This window comes from Abramis brama, assembly GCF_963993115.1.
Source record: "Abramis brama genome assembly, chromosome: 17".
In the NCBI taxonomy this organism is placed as follows: domain Eukaryota; kingdom Metazoa; phylum Chordata; class Actinopteri; order Cypriniformes; family Leuciscidae; genus Abramis; species Abramis brama.
In genome coordinates this window covers 15521478-15548522 of record NC_139979.1, presented here as the reverse complement: position 1 = coordinate 15548522, position 27045 = coordinate 15521478, and the positions used below count along the sequence as shown (strand labels likewise).

At 37.2% G+C, this 27045-nt stretch overlaps 2 protein-coding genes across 3 annotated transcripts in view; one reads left to right on the top strand and one right to left on the bottom strand.

The window, feature by feature from the left end:
• Window positions 1-2109: 2109 nt before the first annotated feature.
• On the bottom strand, window positions 2110-18549 carry erp44 (endoplasmic reticulum protein 44). Of its 2 annotated transcripts, none has more exons than XM_084089699.1 (11): window positions 18393-18549; window positions 9507-9579; window positions 9313-9352; window positions 8396-8511; window positions 7150-7334; window positions 6902-7017; window positions 6101-6275; window positions 5457-5568; window positions 4277-4418; window positions 3561-3663; window positions 2110-2489 (listed from the first exon to the last, which is right to left on the bottom strand). In XM_084089699.1, the coding sequence occupies exons 1-11, from the start codon at window positions 18447-18449 to the stop codon at window positions 2382-2384; spliced, it is 1227 nt and encodes a 408-aa protein (XP_083945825.1). In that variant the 5' UTR covers window positions 18450-18549; the 3' UTR covers window positions 2110-2381. The 2 variants fall into 2 exon arrangements, with proteins under 2 accessions (XP_083945825.1, XP_083945826.1); XM_084089700.1 differs by having other exon boundaries at window positions 2110-2486.
• A 171-nt stretch (window positions 18550-18720) lies between these two features.
• invs (inversin) overlaps window positions 18721-27045 on the top strand; it is a 32451-nt gene continuing 24126 nt past the window's right edge. The window contains exons 1-4 of the mRNA XM_084088069.1: window positions 18721-18897; window positions 19984-20095; window positions 24759-24843; window positions 26494-26660. Coding sequence (XP_083944195.1) covers window positions 20093-20095; window positions 24759-24843; window positions 26494-26660 — 255 coding nt within the window. The 5' untranslated portion in view covers window positions 18721-18897; window positions 19984-20092. The remainder of the gene's footprint in view (window positions 18898-19983; window positions 20096-24758; window positions 24844-26493; window positions 26661-27045) is intronic.

The window sequence follows — 27045 nt, the reverse complement described above, 5'->3', positions numbered from 1 at the left end:
AGTTGAGCAATTTTCAACTTTTTTAAAATTATTTATAAAGGATTCAAACTCATTTTTATCAAGTCAGTTTAATTTAATTTAAGTTGAAATGACTTAAATATCCAAGTTGATTGTACTTGGAAATTTAAGGCAGCAACTTTTTTTACAGTATAGAATTCTCATTTTTGGGTGAAGAAGCATAATCAGTTCCGTTGTCAATTGAAGATGCCACTGAGTGGCAATAATACAACTCAGCCTGAATCTAGTTGCTGCATACACGCTTTTATGTTGGGTATGTGAGCCGTGTCAGTAACATTTGGATGATGCTGCCGCCCCACACTCTCAGAAAAAAAATAAAATAAATCAAACTTTTTACATTTAGCTTGTCACTGGGACAATATATTACAAGCCACTAATATGGTTCCTTTAGGGGTCGAGAAGGTACAAAGGTGTAACTTTGAGGATAAGCTGTTGAACCCCTAAATGTAAGATTTCTGCACATTATTTTTGCATGCATATACTGGGCAGTTTATGCGATTTGTTGGCTTTGGGACATACACACTTCTTTACACTGAGATAATGACACATTTTACGAAAACATGACTGATTAAATCAAGGCTTTTTGAGCAATTACATCTTTTGTGGCAGTCTCAGTTTCTTGATGTTATCTTAACTGTAAAAAGATTTTTTTTCTTCAGTTTTTCACCTCAGTTTAGTCATCTAAGTCTGACTGCCACCTTCTTGATTGGCATATCTGTCTGAAGGGGTAGCCCGATGTCAATGGAGTATGAAGTGCTCACAAGGCAATATTTTGTATTTGTGACATTTCTCCCCAATTTATTAGATCATGAGGACAGAAAATTGTGATTGAAATGCACAATCCTTAAGGTCAAGAACCTTTAAAGCGCATTTGCGTTCTGCAGAAGAAAGCAAGTAACAAGTTTGACATGACGTGAGGGTGAATAAATGATGACAGATTTTTCATTTTGGGTAAACTCTCCCTTAAAGATCAGCTTAAAGTCTTTGGGCTTTTTCACACTGCACTTAACCCCAGGTTACCGTTGTTCTAAACACTGCTTTTAACCCCGGGTGAAGGAACATTTAGCTGGTTTAACACCGCTTTTGGGGTGTTAACCCCGCATTGCGGTGCCACGTGTGCAGTAAGAAACAATGCAGTGTTAGAATGTTACGACTAGATGCTTAGCTACCGACAACCAATCGCATGCCTCGTGTTAAATATGCAAATAAGAACGCTAACCCAGGGTTTAGGAATGTGGTGTGAAACAGCATTAATGAACACCAAAGCCAGAATTAATAGTGAACCCAAGGTAAAAACGACGAGGAATGTGAAATGTGAAGCAAGACAACCCAGGATTCTGTTTACCCAGGGTTTACAACTATTTCAAGTGTGAAAATCCCAATTTTATTGACAGTAATGTAACACAGGAAGAGCCTTGTATACTTGCTGTGATTTTGGTTGGGATCATTTTTTTAAATGAAATCTAATTTGCTTTCTAACTATTGCCTACTAACTTTTTACCTTTTATGAAATATCTTTTAATGTACATACATAATGTGACCTAGGAAGAGCAAAAGTAGAAAAAAATGAATTACAACAGTGAAACATTTAATGAAACAGACAAAGTAGAATCTTGTAAAATGTTTTTTAATTTACTTTTCTTTTTTTGGTTTCCTTGTCCCCTCTGAGATGACAGATTTACAAATAATCCTCACCCTTCTAACCCCGGCCCCCACATGACCCCGCCCCTGACCACTCCCCCTGATGGAATGGGATGATATGAGACTAGCCAGTCTGGATCTTAGCGAGCATGAATTTGAACAAGTCTGGAACGGTACAGTGCATATGAATACAGACTAATAAGCACATGTAACATACATGTGCTGTAACACACGCACTCACTCAATCACTCGATCACTCTCACACACACACTATGTTAAGGACTGGAGTGAAACACCACAGGTTGACTGCAGGTTTGTTCTTGGACTACATTTTCCCATGATTCCACTTGCCCGCATTTAAGATCCATAATAAACTCAATGTGCATTCTCAACAAAGAGGACCACCCAATGTACCAATGTTTTCCTACAAAAAAGGGGACTTGGGTAGACAAAAAAAAAAAAAAAAAAAAAAAGGGGAGAAAAATTATTTTTAATTTAGACAAGACCCACAGAGCACAAACATATTTACAAGCTCCAAAAACAAATGTAAAAACGCTCCTCTTCATTCCCCACCCCAAAAAAAGCTCAGGGGTTCACCTTCTCACTTTTTTTTTTATCTAAAATAAAAATTATGAAAATAGACGTTGCACAGACAGCGGCAGTGTCAGGTTGGCACCAGCTGACTGCAGGGTTCTGGGTTGGGTCTCAATGCAGTTGTGACATCACAGCTCGTCCCGGTCCCTGAGGATGGTGTAACGTGTTTCACTGGGGGCCAATTTCTGGAAGGAGCTCTCTGGGGGATTACTGGCCTCCTCTCCGTCCTCCTCCTTCTGGAATACACACGTAGACAGGCAAATAAACAACCACAAATCACCTGGATCTGTAAAGCAACTGTTCACACAGTCATTATACCCAGACCACGGATAGATGGATGCGTTCCTGTGACAGATCGCTCTGCACAGAGGTCACCGGGTTCATTCTGCTGCGCACGCATTCAAATGTCAGCACGTACGTTTCATTCAGTCATGGCCTTAATTAATGTACGCCTGCATTAATTAGTCTAGATCAACACATTCTTTTCAGAGATTTTGACCAGGAAGTGTGCTGAACTCGCAACCTGAGTAAAAGGGGCACTTTAATCAGCGCAAAATTGTACAACACTGATTTTCAGCAAATGTCATGCACAAGCCAAACAGAGAAACTGATTATTAACTAACAGCGTAATGATGAGTTATGTACAATATGTAATTTGTTTAGGGAAATGAGAAATTACAAGCATTGATACTGATATAAAGTGTAGTTTTACACTACCATTCAAAAGTTTGGAGTCAGTAAGTATATAGTGATAGTAAAGACCTTTATATTGTTAGTCATCATGTCATTCTGAAAATCATGGTTTCCACAAAAAAGAAGTAATAAGACAACATTTGAAGAGGATTAAAAAAGTTCAAAGTTGTCCTAAGATAAGAACGGGTATAACTTTGATGAAAGGTTTTGATCCACTTCAAATGTTGACTACTGTAATAAATAAGTAATAAATTAAGCAGCACAATTGTTTCTCAATATTGATAATGAGAAATGTTTCCGGAGACCCAAATCATCATATTAGAATGATTTCTGAAAGATCATGTGACACTGAAGACTGGAGTAATGACGCTGAAAATTCAGCTTTGCCATTAGAGAAATAAATAAATAAAAAGTAGTAAAGGTTTTTTGGGGAAAAGACCCCCATTTTGTTTCCATGATCAATCACTGCCCTCTTATCCAAGTTAATCTCAGCACATTCCTAGTAAAACCCTTTTTTTTTTCCTTTTTTTTTTTTTTAAATATGATGACGCCCAACTCAAATCCGTGTTGTACATCAAAAGCACACCCATGCAGCGGCTGTGGTGAACTCTGACCTTTCCTGGAGTGCTGTCTGTGGGGTCTGGGCCATGATGGAACTCTCTGTGTAACTTTCCTGAGTGCAGGTCCAATACAAACTGCCTCAGCTTTCCTGGAACCCTGTTCATACACACAAGGCATCATAAAACAGTAAAAAAAACAACAACAACAAAAAACCCAAGCAGCATCATTGATTTAATGAGTGATAAGACCCTGAGAGGGACGACAGTCTCCAAAACCACAGCATTTTAACAAGATAATGACATCATCTGTACTGCCCCAGACGCCACGGACCCCCTGGAAAATCAGCTGTATCAAAGACTGATGGGAGGCAGGCTGATAAGGCCCTTATTGGATAATAGGATATGCAGAGTGCTTAATAAAATAAGGCATGTGCTGAATTATGATGCTTTCTGTCATATGCGGCCTCTGGTGTCATAAATAATTGTGATGTTGTAATAAAGTAGTAATAACATGGTTATGAACCTATGAAAACTAAGCTTCTACGTTCACACACATTACAGCTATCAGTCAGGTGTCGCTAAATTAATTGGCGTAACTGGCTGTGAGATGAAGCCCAAAGCCCGTTCTCTATCACTCTCTTTTTTGAGCGTGTGCTGCTGTGGGGCCGAGTCTATAATCATCGTATAATTGCTAGGTGTCTGGAACAAGAGATAACCTGCAGGGAGGAGGCTGAAATAATCTCTGCATTAAAGACAAGTGCAATACTTACGCAAGGTCGCTGAACTCTGGGAAGACATACATGTGGCGGAAACTATCGATGGCAATTACAGGGCAGTCAGCGGGGGTCTTCTGAATGTGCAGTAAAGGGTGCCGGAACTTATCACAATCTGCATGCAGAAAATTTATAGAACCTGCGAGAGAGAAAGAGAGAGTCAATTTAGATGTTAAAACCTTGTGAGCTGATTATTTTTGCCCATCAAAAGGAGATTTGGATTAGGATTGTGCAAAACTCACTAGTTGGTGGGTTATCTGAACGACTAATTGATTAGTCAATTAGGCCCTGATTAGATTAGGCGATCGCATTGGATGTGTTCTTGCATTGAAAAATGGCTAGGCAAAGCACAATAGAACGGAACACAGCTTGAAACGTTTGAACCATCCTGGGATGCGTTTCCCAAAAGCACCGTAAGCCAAAGTAGATCATAGATACGATTGTTGCCACTGATCTCTATGATCTACTTAGGCTTACAATGCTTTTGAGATGCTATGTCTAAAGGGCTGTTCACACCAATACAAACATCTATGCAATTTATCGGTTCAGACCGATGTGTAAAAATCAATAAAAAGATGAAATTACTCTGACTTTTTAGAAGCGTTTCTGCTCGTCACAGAGAAAGTGAAACAATATTTACATTTCAAACAGAATGTAAATTATTATTAATTTAAAGATGCAACTTCACTGAGAGGGTTTTCTTCATTCATGTTACAGCACTGACGTTAATCAGATGATTTAAGAACCTTGATGTGAGTAAACCTCACTAACTGACCAATTTGTCAACCATCCTGCCAAAGCCCTATCCAAAAATCAGGGTTCACACACATTTTAAACAATTTCCATGACCATTCCAGTCTTTTATGAACACAGTATTTGATTTGTTCGATTGTTAGTAACAAATCATTCAGACCAATTTGTGAATATGTTCGATTCTTTGAAAATGAAAATTCTCAATGTAAATGTAAAAACAATGTAAAAAGTATCAGCTTTTTTACTGTTGTTTTTCTGGAACCCATTCAAAAACTTATATCCACACAAATTACACATTTTGGATTCAAAACAGCGATTTTCACTGAAAGGTGAGAGGTTTGCATTCCTGTATTATACGCGCGAGCGATATCTAACCAATGAATTATGAAAGATGACCCTGATGCTGTCTGGCCCCTGTGCGTACCCTTTTCACTGATAAGCTGGCGAGCCACCTCCTGCTGAAATTTCTCCAGACTCTCTGTGTCATCCCTCTGATGGAAGAGGATCAGGAACGGGATGCCCTCCTCCGTCAGTTCCTTCACACACACAAAAACACACATTCTAATCATAGTCCAGCAGAATGATACAAACAGTGAAAAGTCCCAGTGATGTTATTCAAAAAAACAGATTGGTTGTACTGATTTGAGGCCTGGAACTAAGTGCTGTATAATGAGTTTTGAGAGTGTGTAGGATGGCTGGGTGAAGTGCAGTCGAGAAGAGGTGGGTCAGTGGAGCAGATTGTGGAGAATCCGCCATATCACCAAGCAACAGAGACTGAAGTTATTCAAAACATGCGGTCAAGTAAATCAAAGAAAAAACCCACACCTACTAAAGGACATGGCATGTGGACGTCTTTAAAACACAAACAAGCTTGAAACGTACACACTCAGATGTGCTCGAGTGTGGGAAAAGTACACTGAGGGGGAGGGGACTTTTCTTATGCAAATGATGAATTGGCTGTTCGACGGAACTGTACACAAATAACAATGTGGACAAAATGGAAAGAAAGTACATGCGATACCTCACATAGACTTTCTTGAAAATATATTTCAAGAAAGGGAATCATACCTCTCCATTTTCAAATGTGATTTCTCGGACTAGCGGCACACACTTGTCCTGTGTCCAGGCGTAGCTGAGGTCAAAATTTGTGAGCGAGCCCATGTAGACCATGTCAGGAACATTCTCTCCCATTGGCTTATAAATAATATTATCACCACTGAACCGCTCAGGCTTAGAAACTTCCCTGGAAAAAGAGACGCAGAGAAAGAATAAGATGTATTTAAAAATACATTTAAAATTGTGGTAATGAAGTAGGACTGAATTGATTCTGAAGAAATAGTTCACCCAAAATGAAAATTCTCTCATTATTTACTCCCCTACCATACTCATTGTTTCAAACCCATTTGTTATTTTCTATTCATACTGAATGCAGGCAGTCAAGCTCCAAAATGGACTAAACGGCACCATTAAGAAATCATAAAAGTAGTCCATATGATTTGTGCTTCTCCAGAAGCCATATGTACTGTAGTATGGAAAAGATTATTTAAAATACATATATATAAAAATAACAGTATATAGGTTTGATATGACACGAGGGTGGGTAAATGTCAGTTTTTATCTGAAACTGAACGGTCCCTTTAAAGGCCTAAGGGACTTGATTGGATTGGATCAGTTGTTGATTGGATAGAGGCAGATCTGAATGAAAGATTGCAGTTGATTATAAGAAAGGGGCAGGGCTTATGCAGACTAAATGATTGAAGATTGAATTATACTTTTTAGAAACATATGCATGGATAAATCGTTCACAATAAGATCAATACATGCATTTACAAAGCAGCAGACTTGAAGTATCTTAAGTGCTTCTCCTACCCAAAAGATGCCAGGAAAACACAGTCGTCTCTAAGGATGTTCGCCACTTTCTCATAAGTACGGTAATTGTCAGAGTCTTTAGTCTCAAAGTAACCAATGATGGTGCGTCTACTCCTCTGAAAGAGAGGAAGAAAAGTAAGATGACACAGACTCCACGTCATTCTTAGTTACTAAACCTGAAAAGCATTTTGACTTAAAATGTGCCACAGAAATAAAATTGTATAGCATTGTGATCGTGAAACACTCACATCTACAGTGCTGATTTCCTCCAGATTTTCTATCACTTTGATCGGATCCACTTTCTGCTGGCGGATGAAATCAGCGATGGCGGTTACTGACCTTTGACCTCTGTACTCTCGCTTCATCATCATCCCATTTCTGAACAGTTTGAGTGTGGGGTATTTGCTTATCCTGTAGCGCTGGGCTATATCAGCTATCAGGAGAAAAAGAACAAAAACAGCAGCCGTTACTCCAGTCTTCAGAGTCACACGATCATTCAGAAATCATTCTAATATGCTGATTTGCTGCTCAAGATACATTTCTTATTATCATCAATGTTGAAAACAGTTGTGCGGCTTAATATTTTTGTGGAAACTGTCAATTGTTTTAGGATTATTTGATGAATAGAACATTTATTTGAGATAAAAACTATTTTGTAACATTAGAAGTTCAGCTTTGCCATCACAGGAATAAATTTAAATTTTAAATGTACTAAAATAGAAAACAATATTGTAATAATATTTCAGTTTTTACTGTATTTCTGATTAAATAAATGCAGCCTTGGTGAGTATAAGAGACTTTTCAAAAAAATTAAAACATTGTAATGTTTCCAAACTTTTGACAGGTACTGTAGATACCTAAAGGTGAACATCTAATGGTGTGTTTAAATCAATGAAAACCAACAGAATGAGATGACATGACTTTTCTGGTCACACTGATTTTTGTTTGGCTTGTAAAATAGAAGGGTGAGTTTTAGGACCCACGTGTAGAAGAACACTACCCTACCCCTCTGCTTTTGAAGAACAAAATGTGTCAATCCATGAATATTTGACTTTTAAGGTTATGAGAGAGAAAGATCAAAAGGTCAGAGGTCAGGGATAGGCTCGTTTTAAAGAGAAAGATGGTCTCAAGTCAAAGTACAGAGACAAAAAAGGGCTAAAGAGAGAGGAAAAAGGGAAAGAATTGAATAAAGTAGAGACAGAGAGAAGGCAAGAAGGAAAGGGGGAGGGGCCGAGAAATGAAAGTCAACCAATGTGGGGGGTGAATACTCCAAAGCCGATCGGCTGGAATCAGTCATGCGCGGTCTCTCTCGCTCACACACCCCCACGCTGTGGGGTATCTTTGAGCCGCCTTGACTTCACAGAAGATGCAGTTTCGTCATTAAACCATCAAACACTTTACAAGACATCAATAATTCTGTTTAATTCGCTTTATCTCAAAGGCTAAACCAATGTGTGGGTGTGGGTGGAGGTGTGTGTGTGTGTGTAAACTCACAGTGCTGGTCACAGTCCACCCTGGCAAACACCACCTGTGTAGCGTCTGGATATTCCTCCCGCACTATATTCGACGACTCCTCAAAAATGGGGTGAAGCATCTGACTGAAACGACACCTGCGGAAAATACATACAAATAAAATGACTTCAGATACAGATAGAATATTTCAGGTCTGTTCATTCTGTCAGGACAAGCAAAAAATTTTCTTTTATCTGAAGAAAGAAAGTCATATACATCGGGGATGGGATGAGAGCAAGTAAATTTTGAGAGAATTTTCATTTTTGGGTGAACTATCCCTTAAAATATTCATAAAGAGATCGTAAAACTAATACATATGAATTGGGCGGTTTAGCCCAAATTTTCTGAAGAGATCGCTTTATATGATGAACAGGTTTAATTTAGGCCTTTATTCACATATAAACATTCATCAACTCACACATCAGTTGTGGTAAACAGAAGCTCAAGCATGTTCACTTGATGTGCGAGAACCAACAAGGTTCGTTCTCGCCTGTTACGCAGCATGTTTCAACTTCCGCAAGAACCAATGAGGTTTGTTCGGTTGAGCTTCTGTTTATGTTCGCTGATCAATGTTCATATGTGAATAAAAGCCTAAATTCAATTCTGGTCATCATATAAAGTGATCGAGTCTTTTCAGAAAACTTGGACTAAACTGCTCAATTCATATAGATTAGTTTTACCATCTCTTTATGAACGTTTTGAAGCAAGTGGTAGTTGCGTAGCTGTCAATGGAGGGACAGAAATCAAAGATGAACGAAAGTATTGCGGCTTGGAATGACATTTTTTTCTTTTTTGGGGGTGAACTAACCCTTTAAGTATTTAATGTCAAAGCAAATCAACAACTCTCATCACCCTTTCTGACAAACACATCTGGAGGCGTTAATCTGAGAGACACTCACCAGTCTGCATAGAAGTTGACTAGAGCCACCCCTGCACTGTCTGTGGAGAGAAACATGTGGTTTAATGTCATTTGATCTACTACAATGACAAAGCACCACTGGATAACTGACACCCACATGCACAACACAGGTGCAGTAACTATCTGATTGAAACAGCTCCTTCAAACACACAAATAAACAAGGTAAGAACTCACTAAGGATGTCATCGATGTTTCCAGCATCCAGACTTGTTATTTCTCCTCGTCCAGGAGTGTACAAACCCGTTACCTGCCAACAACAGAGGTGGTTTATTGGTAAACTTTTTGTATGCGTGTATGTGAGTAATAACAGTAACAAGAGCCAGTGGTAAATCATTATCATTAGAGAGTCATACTCATAATCTATAATCTCTCTGATACGAAAGAAAAAAAACCTGGGCTTTCTTGCAGGGGCCAAAATGAACCCTAGGAAAGCCCTGAATAAGAATAGAAATGGACTTGAAGTGGAATTATAAGAACAATCAGATTTTCTGGTGTGATGTGAGCGATTCAAATTAAGAAGTAGAAACCATCTACTAGAGTAAACATCTGGTGTGACTCATGCATCTTTTAACAACTTAAAAAAAAAAATTACTATCATAATAACTTTGCCCAAATTTCTTTTATCTTTTGCAGAACTCTAGGTGGCATGGGAAATAGTCCTCAAATTAAGTCAACAAAACAGAAAATCTGGAGAACAAAAATCACATAACAATATTTCTTACTAATAAATAAATGTTTCATTTAAATATTTTTAAACAAATAAATGTGGAAAATGTGGAAATTATACATTGAAAACCTTGAACAAGTTGTAACTAGGGAAATTTGAAATAAAGTTGAAAGTTGATAATATGTGCTTGTTATGAAATGTGTTAAAAATACAGAATTGAGAGGAGTGAAACGGGAAACTAATGATAACCTCTTTATGCTAATAACATCATCAAATGGGGCACAACGAACAAATACAAATAAGCATGGGAAAAAGTCAGACTGGGACAGTAGTTTCTTTAAATGACAAACAGGAAAACAGATTTCATTATACTATCATCAGTCCAGGCAAAACTATAAAACATCTAACAAATCAATCATAGCTAAATACATCATCTTTTTTTTTTTTGAGAAATGGAAAGTGAATCTTTGCTGACCAACGACCTGAATTTTACCACTATATCAATTGATCATTATCTTTCAGTGCAGGTCATGTGTCTAAGCAAACAACATGCAAATTGTGGCTTCACCATATTCCTAAATAAGTAGCAAAATGTATTTAATTATTTGTCATAATGAGATTAAAGATTAACGTCTAATGTCAACGCTATGAGAATGAGTCTTCGATCAACAGATAGAATAGATATGTTTGAAACAAGATGAGATGACCTTTGTAAACAAATCATTTTCTCTTCTTTCTCCAAGTTGTTTTCTTTTATTTCCCCCAAAAGCCCCCTTTAATGGGAAAGTACATTAAGGCTGCACTTAGGAACAGTGAACTGATAATCTCACATCATCTAATCTAACTGTTATCATTTCAGATAACTGTGATCACAGTTAGTGCATTTTAAATTCACTACCACTCAAATAAGAGAAGTTTGATAAAATACAGAAAAAAATATGTAAAGGAAATTAAATGTTATATTGCTTTCTATCCGGAAGTAGTGAGTGTGATATTTCAGGAGGTGAAGACCACTTTGGTTTTATCAGCTTTAAATCTGCAGTACGAATTTATATATTTAAAAAATAAGTAATAAAAAATAAAGTATATTGAATAACATTTTTACTATTATACAGATTATCATGTTTTAGTATATAATGTACTTCATTTTATTCATATTCTATAAATAACTGATAAAAGTCTGAAACTACAATTTTTTGAAAGAAGTCTCTTATTCTCACCAAGGCTGCATTTATTTAATCAAAAATACTATAAAAACAGTAATATTATGAAATATTATTACAAATTGAAAGAACTGTTTGCTAATTTGCTGCTCAAAAATGTTATATTATCAATGTTAAAAACAGTTGTGCTGTATAACATTTGATGAATAGAAAGTTCAATGAACAGCATATTTAAATTTATTAAAGCATTTAACTAGAAATCTTTTATGCCATTATAAATGTCTCTACTGTCATCCTTGATTAATAAAATTATGAATGTATCTTTTTTTAAAGCTTACCACAAATGTTTGAATGGTATCATTGTTTTCCCAAAAATGTTAAGCAGCAAAAACTGTTTTCAACATTGATAATAATAATAATAAATATAGCTGCAAGCAGCAATTACCGGGGCCAAGCAGAATAAGACGACAAGACATGGCTGAAAGTGTCAGATCAACTGCAACAATGAGCAATTAAAGACATTTAAAGAGGATTTTAGGCGAAATGGCTGAAAAATCATAGAAACAGTATTAAAAATATGATTTAATGGATTATCACTTTCGACCAATAGGTGGCGCAGTTACAAAACTGATGTGATGTGGTCAGAAGGAAGTGACAATGACACATACAAAGTTTGGTGTCAGTATGTCAAGGCATTGCAGAGATAAAACCTGAATAGTGCTTTTAGCATCATGCCTCAACTTTGCTGCTGCGCTATATGAAAACGCTTTTGTCTATCGACACGAAATCCATAACTTTTAGTCAGCCCAGTCTGGAGATGATACGATTCGATTTTGGTGAAAATCGGACAAACGGTCTAGGAGGAGTTGGAAAAAGTAGGTTTTGAATGAAAATCAAGATGGCGTACAGGAAGTTCGGCCAAATATGGCAAACATGGTATCTATGTTCTCAGCGTGTCCCAGGGAATCTAGGGAGCCTGTTTGGAAACGTTGATATAACTTTTGACCACACGGTGGCGCTGGTTTGAAACTTCTCACGCTCCTTCAGGGTATTCTGGTGATGACCCGTACCAAGTTTCGTAACAATCCGTTCATGCGTTCTTAAAATACAGCATTTTAGCACAAAAAACAAAATGGCCGACAGTCAAAATGGCTGATATGGTAAAATCGGATATCAGTCGACTCGGCATGTTGCCCTGAATCTAACGATTTTATGATTTTTGGACAAACTGTTCAGAAGTTATAAGCAAAAATAGCATTTTTCATATCTCCGGACCAGTAGGTGGCGCTGCGCCGAAACGCAGCATGTAGCCTCAGGTCATGCTTGTGATGACATGTACCAAGTTTGGTCTGAATCCGATAAAGCGTTGCGGAGATACAGCCTTACATCTGTTTTCGCAAGCACTACGTAAAATTTGTTCGTGGGTTTATCGAAAACGGTTTGACAAATCAACTTGAATTCCATAACTTTTTGTCTGCATGGTCTGGAGATCTGGTTCAATTTTCGTGAAAATCGGAGCAACGGCCTAGGAGGAGTTCGAAAAAGTAATTTTTTCAAAAAATTCTAAATGGTGGATTTTTCGAAAAATTCAAAAGCCCTTTCTAGCCCTTGTGGTTCAAAAGTTATTAGCATAAACATGAGTGCAACTTTGGACAGTTGGTGGCGCTAGAGGGATTAAGTTGGATACTCAAAATTTGCTATGCTGATAGTTCAGACTCTCCTCTATCAGTGTGCCAAATTTCATAACTTTCCCGCAAGCGGTTCTATGGGCTGCCATAGACTCCCAGTCGGAAGAAACGGAAGAATAATAATAATAATAGGAACGGGAACAGATACAATAGGTGCCTACGCACCTTCGGTGCTTGGCCCCTAATAAAAGTTTCTTGAGCAGCAAATCAGCATATTAGAATGATTTCTAAAGGATCATGTGACAATAAAGACTGGAGTAATGATGCTGAAAATTCAGCTTTGCCATCGCAGGAATAAATAACATTTTTAAATGTATTAAAATAGAAAACAATTATTTTGAATTGTAATATTTCACAATATTACTGTTCTTACTGTATTTTTTTCTTAAATTTTAATGTTTCCAAACTTTTGACGAGTACTGTGTTTATTTTAGCGGAATATTTGTTTACTAAAAGTAAAAATTACATTATATTTATGTTTCAAAGTTCAGTGTTAATAAATGGCATCTTAAGATGTATGTGTATTACACTTGCACTGTAACACAACAACAATTTCGTATGGATTTTAGACATTCCTTTTAGCCATGTGATAATATCTTTGGTCTTGTTGATCAGTTGGCATTATTAATCTGGTAAATATATGTTCTACGAAATGAGCATTTCACAACCAAAATTCATTGAAGCCAAGTAACGTGGCTAATTATCTAACATACGTAATCAATCCAAAAGACACTGTGAACAGGTTTGGTAGTGCCACGCGTTAAAGTAGAGTTGGTTGTTGGATGAGTCTGCTGTTGCAACACATCACTACATCCTGTTTGAGTGTCAAAGATAGCCTGAAGACAAGTATAATGATATTACGATGTATTCACCTCGCCTTGATTAAACACAGAGAAGCAGACTGTTACTTGGCAAGTAAATAACATTGCGAATGGCAAGACTGCGATTACATGATGTGGACCTTCTCCCTAGGGCTGTAACAATATATTTCAATACAAAAATATAACAATATGTATCATGGGTGGTGATAATATGTATTGTGTATAGTTCACCCAAAATGAAAATTACTGCGTGAGAAATTTTCTTCTAAGTTTACAGAGTTGTAGTGTCAGTACTACATTAAAGGGGTCAACGGATGCAAAATTGACTTTTATATGGTGTTTGCATATAAATTTGTCTTTGCAGTGTGTGGACACAACCATCACACAATGAAAAAAATCCATTCACTAAACACTAAACCTCATGCTCCGCCCACGACCGCTAACAGACTGTCCCGTATTAGCATACTTCCGCCCTCAGCCATTTGTATACTGTCTGCCAAGGCAGCACTTTACGTGTCTTGTGTCTAGACGCCCCATGGAAGAGAGGGGTGGGGTGAGCAGTTGCTCATTATCATTTAAAGAGACATGCACCGAAACGGGTTGCTGTGAACAGAGCTGTTTTTGAAGAGGTAAAAAGGGTGTTGTTTTACACAACCATTGAAGAATTTTAACCAAGACATGTTACAAACTTTACATGAAGACCCTAAAGAATCATACCAACTTGTGGAAAATGGGCATCCGATGACCCCTTTTAAACTATTATATACTGTATAATGCTGAATATAATGTATAATAATGCAATGGGGGAATATTTGTGGGTTCTGATAATGCCAAATGTCTTACATTACCAGTAAAAAGTGGCCTACATTATTTGAAATATATCTAGTCAGTGACAGAGTGCAAGCATATTTGTCTAAAATAATTCTGTATTTTCAGCTTCGGAATCATGAACATTTTTATTCTGATGTCACCATTGTCCCGTGCATTGGGTTACCAGCACCAAATACAGGCCCGATGTAATACCAAATTTAGCATTTTAATCAACAGTAAAACATTTTGTTAACCCTTTACCATATGTCTTGGAGTATCACAACAATATCGTATCGTGAGTTCTAGTGTTGTCAAAAGACCCGGTACTTCGGTACCAAGTCGGTACTATTTTTTTTTTAAACGTCACGGTACCAGGTTTTCTCAGACCCGGTACTTGATGCGCGTGCATGCCCGAAGCGCGTGCAGTTGCGTCCTCTTCATAAAAGCGCTGATGGCGATCGGCGGTGCTGCTGCTGATGTGGTGCTGATGTTTTTGCGCGTGCAGATACGTTATTTCAAATGGCGCGCGGCAAGCGCGCTCATAATATAAGCTTAATAATATGCGCTCGTTTTTCCATGCGCGTTCATGGATGCATAGCAACGACAGACGCCACGGGAGTACAAACGCTTGTGCGAACTGCGCTCTCCATGACGACGAGGAAGTGTAACATAGGCCTATTAATTGATTTCTAGCCCTTGCATTAGCTTTACTACTAGATATATTTATGGAGATGAGAAATAAAAAGCCGTCATTAATATCAGTCCGTCAGAAAAGCAGTTCTAGTCTTATTCTTGGCTGGATAACTCTTAGCAGGTTTAAAAAGCCCTTTTAAAGTTAAATATGAATGCAGTTTTGGATTAAATAAAAGTATAGTCAAGTCAAATAAAACATATTGTATCTCCTGCAGTTTGGTAATGCTACAATAAGATACCATTCATTAACATTACTTAATGCGTTATCTAACATAACACATTGAGTGAACAATATATTTTTACAACATTAATTAATGTTTGTGAATGTTATTTAATACAAACACTTGATTGGTCATGTTTGTTCACTTCATTCATTGTGCATTAAATAATGTTAACAGAAATAATGTTAACTTTTGATTTTAAAAATGTATTTTTAAATTAACCCCTAAAGGAGAATAATTGCGACAGTATATAACTATTGTTTTTTTGTTAGGTCATTTTATCTAATGTTATCTAACAAATGGAATCTTATTGTAAAGTGTTTTTAATACTACAGTTTCCATCTTTGTAACTGTGATATACACTTTAATATAATTATGTAAATTTAATCTAAATTAAGCTTTGGTACCGAAATTGGTACCGAGAACCGTGGATTTTCACTGGTATCGGTACCGAATACTGAAATTTTGGTACCGTGACAACACTAGTGAGTTCTGCATCGCGATATGTATCGAATCGTGACATGAGGGTATCGTTACACCCCTACTTCTCAGAGGCAAAAAGAACCATTCAGACTAAAATATCAATCACACTGAGGCATATCTGATCCTCTTCAAAACAAACAAAAAACAGGCAGCTGCTAAACAACACTGCCTAAATTCATTTGCTAATCTCTCAGAGAACTCAAGTCTCCAACTGTCACAACAGCCACAGAAACAAAAACACACGGCTCCACATGGGCTGATCTAAACCGCTCAGATCCCAAAGTGCAAAATCACAGCTAGACCCAACATACGCTGCAGTTTTGGTAAACAACTTTGGACCCGTGCATGTCCGTTTCTTACTGAGATTCATCACAAAGAGCTTCCCACTTTTATAAGGGAGTGTCTGTCTACTCAAATACATAAAAATAGGTTTGAACCAGGGTTGATGAGAGAGTTAAGACCCGTTCACACCAAGAATGATAACTATAACTATATTAGAATCCACACAAACAAATTATAATGTTTTGTTTATTATGAGCATGCGTACGTCATCTGCCACTTTCAAGCTTTTAATCGGGTAGATTCTGATTGGCTATTTTTATTGTTTATCAGTTGAAACAAAGTCCAACGATAGTGTTCCTGTCGATAAGATGTTTAAGATATTCTTTTTCCATAAGACTAAATTTGGATTTATTTTGTTAAAAATCTTTTAAAAGTATCAACAGAATAAAACAAGTTTCTCAAATAACATAAAAATGTATTCCATATAGATTGTTGTTTAAGCACTGATCCCATTCGAATTGCCATTTATTTTTGGTGTAATTATAGTTAGTGTGGATTTCACCATTCTCATAAAATTCAAAGGTATAATAAAAACCTTTTATAGTTGTAGTTATCGTCCTTGGTGTGAACATGCTTTTACGTATAGATGTTTTTATGTTTGTGAACAAACATTTTGTTTTCTGTTATTTATTTAACATTGTTAAATCATAGTTTTAAAATGCATATTACAGATCAATTGTAATCATGCATAATATAATTTTCATAATCTTTTCAGTCTCAAAACCAAGTCCCTGACTCCTGCCATACATTTTTTTTTCTCTTTTGGCTAATCCGTTACACTCGGATGTTCACAATATGGAAGAAAATACCTGTCTGTATTTCTGTTTCATCGCAACTTTAAATATGTCATCGAGGTCGTGCTATCTAGCTGGCTAACATTGCGAACATTGACTTGTGATAACCTTGGAAGCATTACTTAAAATAGGTTGAAATCATAAAAAAAAAATCAGTAATGCTTCACACTGTATGTAAAGTGGGTTTTATTTATTGCAATCATGAAGTTGCTTTAAAACAATTTCAGAATGAGGAAGAAACTATACAACACAAGTTATTGAAAAGATTAATAAAACAGTGACTGAAGTGCTGAAGGTCAATCTCAAAGCAAACTACCTCAGATGGTGATAAATATTACGTTCACAAAGGAAAACAGACCAAAATCTTTACATTTTACAACTTATGAGAAAAATATGTACAAAAATATGTGTCCCTTTCTATATACTGCAAAAATACATACCGAAACTGAAAGCTTGTAAAATGAACTAAATTGGAAGCAAGACTACCGCTGCTGTGGTTTTCACATCATGCTGTGCTAAACAGACAGAGCAGCGCGGGGCACTTCCGGGTTGACAGCCAATAGGATTCGGCCACAACAGAGTAGTTCTCCAACCGGTTTCTTTACTGCGAAGTCGGATGACACGAATCCCAAAATAGCCATCTCTTTACTTTAGGACTATAAAGATCACTATTGACAGCTGCAAATTGTATGGCTCCTATTGTAAAAACGACTTTAAGTGCTTAATTCATGTGTTTAAAGGACTTTCCGAGTTAAACAGGCTCACATCAATTGCTGTCTGTGAAACTTTACAACTATGAATGGAAACAGGACACCTGCAAGCAACTCAGTTACTGGTTCATTTGAACAAGTTGCGTTTAACATATAAAACCTCTGCAAGGTTCCGAAACTTGCGTTGCGGGGGCCGTAGTGCCTTCTTTCCCCATCTAAAACTCTTCTAAGTCCTTTGGCCTTTTCAACACTGTAACGTTATCTGAGACTGCTAAAAATATAGATTTTTATGATTCAGTGATCCTTAGTTTGCTTGCAGTCATTCCACAGCCTATAAACTCTCAAAATGTCCCATACTAGCAGCTGCATCATGACTACAAGTCCGGTGGTAACTCTAATAGCTGGTTAGCCGCATTAGCCGGCTGTCTAGCACTTTCTGTAGCAATCATACATTCACTATAACTTAGGCCATTAGACCAGGATTCATAGTTGAAGTCGTTCGTTGCACACATTCTAGAGGCCTTCGTATAATAACTCGTTAAATAACAAGAGCATCACATCCAAGTTCATAAACCCTCCTAATAGCTAACGTTATATGAGCTAGCTATCACAAACAAACCTGCCAGAAGTGTGTTACTGAACGAGCGCGCTATTACTCATACACATACCAGCAGGAGGGTGAAGTAGTGCAGTTCGGGAGCGGGAATTATTGATGATAATTTCATTGTATAGTGGTGTTGGTTGAGGTTACGATGTTGTTGGATCTTGCCAGTTTCTCGACACCACCTCCTTCTCCTCTGCTGCAGGAAACAGGCAGTACATACGGCCGGGGCTACGGGAACTGGAATTCCGGGTTTGCCGGGAGTTATGGGAAATGTAGTTTCATACTGGGACTCTTGTCGTTCAGACATCTAGGATTTGTTTATCGAAAAACTACAATCCCAGTATGGAATGTATGGGGAGAATGTGGTCCTTGGTAATTGTAGTTTTATTTACATACGTGCCCAGATGTGTTTGCGGTATCAAGAGTTTTTGGAGTATCATTGACCACAGCGGGGCTGAAGTACCCAAAAGTACGAAAACAGCGAAAACACGGCATTGCGTTGAAAACGTTTGTGATGTTTAAAGTCAGAGATGGAAATATCAGATTAATTGTGTTTCACCTTGAATGTGGTAAGTTGCATCATCGTTTCCCAACTGTATAACGGGATTTTTGAATATTTAGCAATCAAGCTACATGCAAACACATCCAAATGCGGGATTAATAAATGATTAAAAGTTCAATGACACTGTCATTTACTGTCGTTGAAGTACTGCAGCATTTATGTAACTATGTTTGCATTTGTTAAAATTACTGTTTATTTTTTTGCAGCTTAGGCACAAAGAGTTCATGAATATGTCAGTGAGCTCTGCAGCTGATTCATAAATATGACCTTGTCTTAGTGATTTGTCTACCAATCCAAACACACCACGTACAACCTAAACAAACAAACTGTCAAGTGTCAACACTGTTATTCAGACACAGTGTACATTTGTTTAGGAAAAGTGTATGAGCTTGTAAAATTCCTGGAAAATGGGTTCTTATAATTGTACAGTTTTTAATTCTGGCTGTTTTATACATACAAATGAGATCTCTGTTATCTGTATCGTTTCTCTTTAGTAAAGGACCTAGTAATGTCTCATTTAGAGTATCAGAAGAGTTCTCAACAATGTCAATGTCTCAGATTGTGCTCAGATTTTCCAAGGTACTAAAGCCTGAGATATCATTGTTAATTTTAAGAGTTTATTTTTAGAGCTGCATAATCCAGACGAAGCGACACACTGTTACTTTACTTCAAATAATGACTCACTGATTAATTCTTCTAAGGAATTTTAAAGGATATCTGAGACAAAGTTGAATAAAACACAAGTGAGAACAATGAGCAATGCAATTTTCCTCTTGGTATTGTTGACATTTTATCTTTTGTTTTGCATAGATTTCAAACACATCTAGTTCATTGATTGTGTGCTTTAACAGACTAACAGGTTGTTTAAAAAAAAAAAAAAATCGCTGTAAGTTGTAGTCAAAAATTAAGATTTCAAAAGTCAATGGCGTCTATAGTTTTGAATCAATGTAGTCTTATAGTGTCGTTCGACTGTTTTATGTCAGCACACTCCTATAAGTCGGCCTTGGCATTGAGCACTGGTAATGTTTGGCACAGTAGGTCAGAGCAGGTGGTTTGTGCTCTGTGTGTGAGTGATCCGCTCTCTCTCCTGCAGAACACTAGATCAGAGCTGCCAGGGGGACCTGCGGCTACGCCAAGCCCAGCAAGGCTTCACTTAGCTGGGTAACATCTGCTAAGGCCACCCCTGCCTCCTGGACATCACCATGGTGAGAGTCAGAAAACAAAAGCTGTGCTGAGATTTATGAGAGATAATGAGTATATTATGAGTTTTAAAAGTGTTTTTACAGACTTAAATTTTTTTTGTGGTTTAATTATTGACAACAGCAGTTTTGTTAATTTTAATAGAAACAGACTATGCTGAGAGTATAAAAAGCTTGCATATTACTGACACATTAATGTCTTTAGAGATTTCCACCACACTTCTTCTGTCATATCAAAGAGTTATAAATGACTCTCTTTAAATATATTGTCACATTAACAAGATGCTTTTCACAGAGTAAAATAGCAGGTGTGAGGAATGCAATTAAAAAGCTGTTAATTATACAGTTGTTGTGAGGTATGGCCTACCAAGAACCAGAAGATTTCAGCTTTTGGCAAATTTCACTTATAAGCTATACTTTGTAATCTGGGCATTCTAATTCTAAATCAGATACATATTGTTTTCACATATGTATATAATTTTTTTAATGTGATAACATTTTACATATACAATATGTGCTTAATTTAGAACTAGAACTAGAACTAGAACTATACTGTATGTATATATATATATATATATATACATACATACACATACAAACAAAAATGACGTCCTCACATTTTGGTATCTTTCATTGCGTCATGAGAAACAATACAATTGGAATGTGGAATGCCCATTTTAGTTTGACCCTTGTGTCCCTTTAGCCTCAGCGTGTACAGTATGAATGAAAACAATCCATTCAGTGGCCTCAATGTTGAATGTGACCCCTTATATTAATATTTAATGAAGTGAAGGGTAAGTGAATGTTTCTGAGGGAAGCTTGGCTGTCTCCAGGGTTAAGTGAGCTGTTAATAATTGATGATGTGCTGATTTTTATGGTTCTTTGAGCGTGTTAATAGAATAATGTACTTACTGACTGCACCAATAGAATAATGCAGTTAACGTGTGTTTTGAGAATAATGTAATTAGCATGTGTTAAAGGGGTTATTGCTGAGGGAGAGAGCGGGCAGATACACACATCTACATGATCTTTGATGGAACACAGTGTGTGTCGTTCATTGCTTTCTAACCTTATAAACACCCAACTGATTCAAATCTTGTTTCATCTTTTTCATTTCCACTGTGTCTCTCTCTCTTCTTCTCTTTTCCCTCTCTCTCGCTCTTTCTCATTGATTTTCTGTTTGTTTTTCAATCACATTATTTCCCGCGCACAGCGGTGTAGCCAGCGGCTAAATGGCCCCTCTCCTACTAATTGGACGTTTAATTAGATCACAGATTTGGCCCAATTAGTCGCTGTAGGGAGGACAGGGGATAGCCTGGGGGGCTGTGTGTGTCTTTGGGTGCGTGTTTATGTGAGTAGAGAGAAAGCGAGGAACGGAGATACGGAGAAGGGGGAGAGAGAGAGAGAATGGGAGGGTGGAAGAGAGATATCTCTCTCTAGGCTGCCTCATTAGAGATGTCAGAAAGGGTCTGCCATGATACTTCCCCCCTCGCTATGAGTCCAGCCCAAGAGACCTATCAGAGCAACCCGTCCCAAGTGTGCTCCGGGGACTCAGACCGTGCCGTCTCTCAGTCTCAGGAGCAGCTGCAGTTCAAATCACTGCCGTATTACCACCAGCCTCCGTTCATCAGTGAATGATGCCATACCTTCGTGAAAACATACAGAACAAGGGTGTTTCCTTTGAGGTGGCACTGTACTAAAAGTTCAGTATAAAATATTATATCAAGTAGGCAGCATATCTTTTGCCTCCCATTTACTTTTTGTGGTCTCTGAGCTGATGGTCCTAAAGCATGGTGTGAGTGTTAGGGACAGTGTGATTGGCTGATAAAGCTATCAACGAGATAATGGCTGCCTATCATGTTCATATCTGGCCTGCAACTAGACCTGTGGCCTGAATGGGTCAAACTGGTTAAAATGCATACTTGGACTCATTCAGGCCATCATTGTCCAGGTAACCTGCTTGTTTGTATTGAAATGAGCTTGACATGTCTTTTTGAAATGAAATTAGTTTTTTATAGAGCTTTCAGCTCTGAAATTAAAGCACATGTGTTGGCTACTGAAAATTGGTGACTTAAAAATTATTCAATTTTGAATGATGATGGGAATCTGTGATTGGACAATAAAAGCCAATTCTGGGAATTCTGTTTAATGTATTAATAGCGATATTGAATAAAAAGTGCGTATATATATATATATATATATATATATATATATATATATATATATATATATGCACAGAATTCTCTACCACTGTCTTATGTGGAGTGAGTTTGTTATACGTCTTAGATTTCACACTTTCGACAGTGTGTATTGTTTAACTGTTTAATAGCACATGTGTTTTTCACTTGTTGTGACTGACACATTTGGAACTATATAATTGCATTACTTTGCCCATTGGAAGGCACACCTCGTTCACCAGAGGGGCTCATTTGTCGCTCTGCATTGTGGGATATGACAGCTAATGAGGCACAAGGTGATCATGTCAGTCAAGACACACTATGGATGGCATCCGCAGGGATGCTTGCATGCATCCACAGCATGGAGTCCTTTCTCCTTGGAGAAAGTATGGAGGATTTGCCCTCTGGGCATTAGATGAAAGAACCGGTGTCTCTCAGCGAGATACTTAGAAGAGATTTGAATAAAAGCTCTGTTTTTGGAAAGGGAGATGTTGATGTGAATCATACAGATCTGCTATTGCAATGCCAGGCACTGCTTTACTGACAAATGTGCACACAGCTCAACTTCTGACCCTGTGGTTTGTTCTTCATTATTATTTCTTTTTTCTCTCTCTCTCTCTGTCTCTCTTTCTCCCTAAATCCTGACTTAGCTGGTTGTTCAATAAGATGCTGGTGGGGAGTCATTTGGCTGGGCTAGACAAGCTGCATGCTTGCCCATACAAACACACACACAAACACACACACACACACACACACACACACACACACACACACACACGCACGCACGCATTTAAGATGAAGTGCACTCCTCCTTGTGTAGAATTCTTAATGTGTTCCAGAGTTTCAATGTGAAAGTCTAAATCAGTGTTATTTTGTGACTCTTTATCACATTTTTTTTTTATTTAATACTGCTTCTTTTCACTTCATCATTTCTGTAAGGTATAAAAGCAGTTAATATGACAGATGCTGTATATTTTTTTTGAATTGTTATTGCGTTAAATGTTATTATTAAGTGAACTACTAGCTAGTTGCAATAATTCACACTTAAATTTGAAGCTGTGATAATCTACAACAGCAAAGGTTAATTAAATTAGTCAAAAATTAGTATGCGCCATTCAAATGCATCACCAATATAATGACAGTATAATTTATATTCGATTTTCCCTCTCCCTTTTTTAAAATTGATTTTAAATATAAACATGTTGAAAATTACCAGCTTCTTTTCAAAAAGTCTGAATCCCTTTTATTTCTCATTCCAGAGTCGTTTGATTTGTATGCCAGGCATTGTTGTTATTAAGCCCCAGTGTGTGTTTGCATGTATGTGTGGGTCGTAGTCTGGAGGAAATCGAGGAAAGCTTGTGGTCGATATGAGCGAAACCTCCATAAAAACCTTTTCTCACGGAAAATCACTTCCCACGCGATCACGCACACACACACACACACACACACTGACGTGCGGTCGGACGCAAACACGCTCGCCAGTACACGTACAGATAGAGCTCATGCATACACCTTTGTCAAAGGCATCCCCCTGCTGTCTTTTTTCCACATCGTGATCCCAAAAGCAGACTGTGTGTGTGCATGCTTTTTTTGTGATGTCTGATTTCCTTCGTTTAAGTACGTAGAGTCATATAAAGCTGAATTATAGTGTATCGGAGAGCATTTAAAGGCTTTAATCAGAACATACACACACAAAAACACATGCTACTGAACTAGATGTAACTCTTAGTAGTTTTATGAGTCTGCATTAACTAACCCCAATTACCCTCTCATGAGGTGCGTGAGAACAGAGCGCCTAATTAGTTGTGTCTGTGCGAGAGAGAAAGAATGGCAAAGAAAAGGGGAATGTATGACTGGGTTATAGTGCTCATTGAAAAAGTTATTTCTGCGGTCATAAACATGCCTGACACACATTTAGTGTGGATTTGTGTACGTAATAGATTTTTTTAAGTCTCTTGCAATATTGATGAGCATGAATAAGAGATGAGTTGGGCAGGGTGTATCCCAGTGGGGGATTTGCCCCCTCATTGCTACTTCCTTTCTGAGGATTACCCAGAATTCCGGCTGAACCACTAAGAGTGGTTCAAAGGTTGACTCAGAAAGCGTGAGTTTAGATTCTAGGCCTATCCGCTTGTTAAGTCTGGACGTAGGGAATAGTGTTTCTGGGTCCAAGCCTCCATTCGTTTCAATTGAGAATACTATCTCAACAGCAATTGATAAGCATGATTTATTCATATCACACTTTTAAGCTAAGCTTTTAAAAGGTACAGTGCATGCTATGGAGATAAAAGTTAGGATCATGATTTTTCAGTAGTATTACAGCACACCATGAGTGTATATTAGCACCGTTTGTTGTTTGCTTTTGGTATCTAATAGAGCGCTTGAACCCAGAAACGGTGACACGTGACTTCAGACTTAACAAGTGGATAATCTTGATGTTTGTCCCCTGAGTAAACATATTGCATGACCTCTGATGTGTGTTTGTGCACCAGGCGATGCTGCTCCCCCAGAATCCATCTCAGGTGCATGCGGCCGCTGTGAATGGAGACAAGAACACCTTACAGAGACTGATCACAGGTATCACACATATTTCTATGCTTATAATGCTCCATGTATTCTGTGTAAGCCTGTGCTATATATCTTAGCTATGTTTTGAAATAAGTCTCTTTTGCTCACCAATGCTGCTTTATTTGATCAAAAAGTGAATTATTAGTGTAATTACAGTGTAATTATCATTACAATTTAAGTTTTATTTAATATATTTTAAAATGTAATTTATTCATGTAATTGCAAAGCTGAATTTTCATTCAGAAATCATCCTACTATGCTGATTTGCTGCTCAAGAAACATTTCTCATTAGTATCAATGTTGAAAACAGTTGTGGTGTTTCATATATTTGTGGAATTTCTGATTTGTTTTTTTAGGATTATTTGATTAACAGAATATTCAAAAGAACAGCATTTATTAGAAATAGAAATGATTAGTTTCAGTGTAAACTAGTCTTCACTGTCACTTTTTATCAATTTAATGCATCCTTGCTGAATAAAAAAACTTACTGCCCCCCCAAACTTTTGAATGGTATGTATACTATATATATAGTCTATATATATAGTCTATATATATATATATATATATATATATATATATATATATATATATATATATATATACACACACACACACTTTTTTTTTATCCTTTTGACAATATGCAGCGCATATATATATATATATATATATATATATATATATATATATATATATGCGCTGCATATTGTCAAAAGGATAAAAAAAAAGTGTGTGTGTGTGTATATATCCTTTTGACAATATGCAGCATATATATATATATAATTTTAAGCTATTTCAAAGTAATATGTATATATATGTATGTACATATTACTTTGAAATAGCTTAAAATTGTATTTTTTTAAACAGAGAAATCTTGATTTCAACCAGTCATTGTTACAAAGTACGTTCAAAATGTTTAATATGAGAATTAAAATACAGTAAAAATCTAGTTAAGTAAAAAATCTAAATTAAATTAAGAATAATGTTTAATAATTCTCATTTATATACACCATACTTTATAAGAATTTACTGAATTCAATGAGGAATTTATTTCTTGACTATTGAAGTTCATTCTTCTTTAGTATAAATATATTGTGTTACATTACATCTGCCATGTTGCATTGTATGTTTTTTTTTAACCTAGGATGTACTAACTACAACCATGTAGATAATTTACTCAGATACCAAAAAATACCATTTAGCAATTTATGGAAGAACTTTCTGTAAAAAAATCCTGCTCTGCTCACAGTTCTCATATTTTCAAATTTAATTTCCATGGCCTTATGGGATAGCAAAGTGTCCACTAGTTCACACTTCAAATACCTAAAAGATGCAGTATGTTAACCAGGTAGCGTAAGTGTTGATGGTCAGTAGTAAACTTAATAACCACACAAAAATACCATTAAAATCATTGTGAATATTGCTTAGCTTTATATCGCCAGCAAAATCGTCTTAAATCACTAATTCACTCACTATTTAATATATCACTACCTATTTCATTTTATATTAAGTGTGGATTCCAATAACAGGCTAGGGTTGACTCATTTATGTGTGTGTGTGTGTGTGTGTGTGTGTGTGTGTGTGTGTGTGTGTGTGTGTGTGTGTGTGTGTGTGTGTGTGTGTGTGTGTGTGTGTGTGTGTGTGTGTGCTTTGTGTTCACAGCAGAGTCTAGTCTGCGGGACAGCGAGGATCAATTCGGCCGGACTCCTCTGATGTATTGTGTTCTGGCTGACCGCTTGGACTGTGCAGAGGTGCTGCTTAAGGCTGGCGCAGCCGTCAACAAGACTGACCACAGTCAGAGGACTGCACTGCACCTCGCAGCACAGAAGGTGACACACACACACACACACACTCAGTCTGTCTCTGAGCTGACCCTGTTTCTGATAGACACTTACAAAAGGTTGGTGTTGTTAGGGTTTACTGCCCTCTAGTGTTTGTGATGTTGACACATTTCTCCCTGAGATTTAAATATGAGAGCGCTTGTATGTGTTATGGTATTTAATAAACAGGATGGTTTGAATGAGACAAGAGGATTGGATAGGAGAGCAGAGTGGAGAGGAAAGGAGAAGAGTGTGAGGAGAAGAAGACAGGGAGGGACTGGATTGATGGGTAACACTCTGACATCTAGATCAATAAGAGCTGTAGCTCAGGGATTAACAGTCTAATTGGGCTGGGAATAGAGACTGAGAACCCTGACACACACACATGAGGGCT

What these genes read in the sequence shown, in the direction of transcription:
- erp44 (XM_084089699.1), bottom strand. Translation starts at nt 18,449, where the DNA reads ATGAAATTATCATCAATAATTCCCGCTCCCGAACTGCACTACTTCACC. An exon ending in ACTACTTCACCCTCCTGCTG is followed by an intron (nt 9,580 to 18,392) that starts GTATGTGTATGA and finishes TGTTGTTGGCAG; the next exon opens with GTAACGGGTTTGTACACTCC. An exon ending in CCAGCTTATCAGTGAAAAGG is followed by an intron (nt 4,419 to 5,456) that starts GTACGCACAGGG and finishes TCTCTCTCGCAG; the next exon opens with GTTCTATAAATTTTCTGCAT.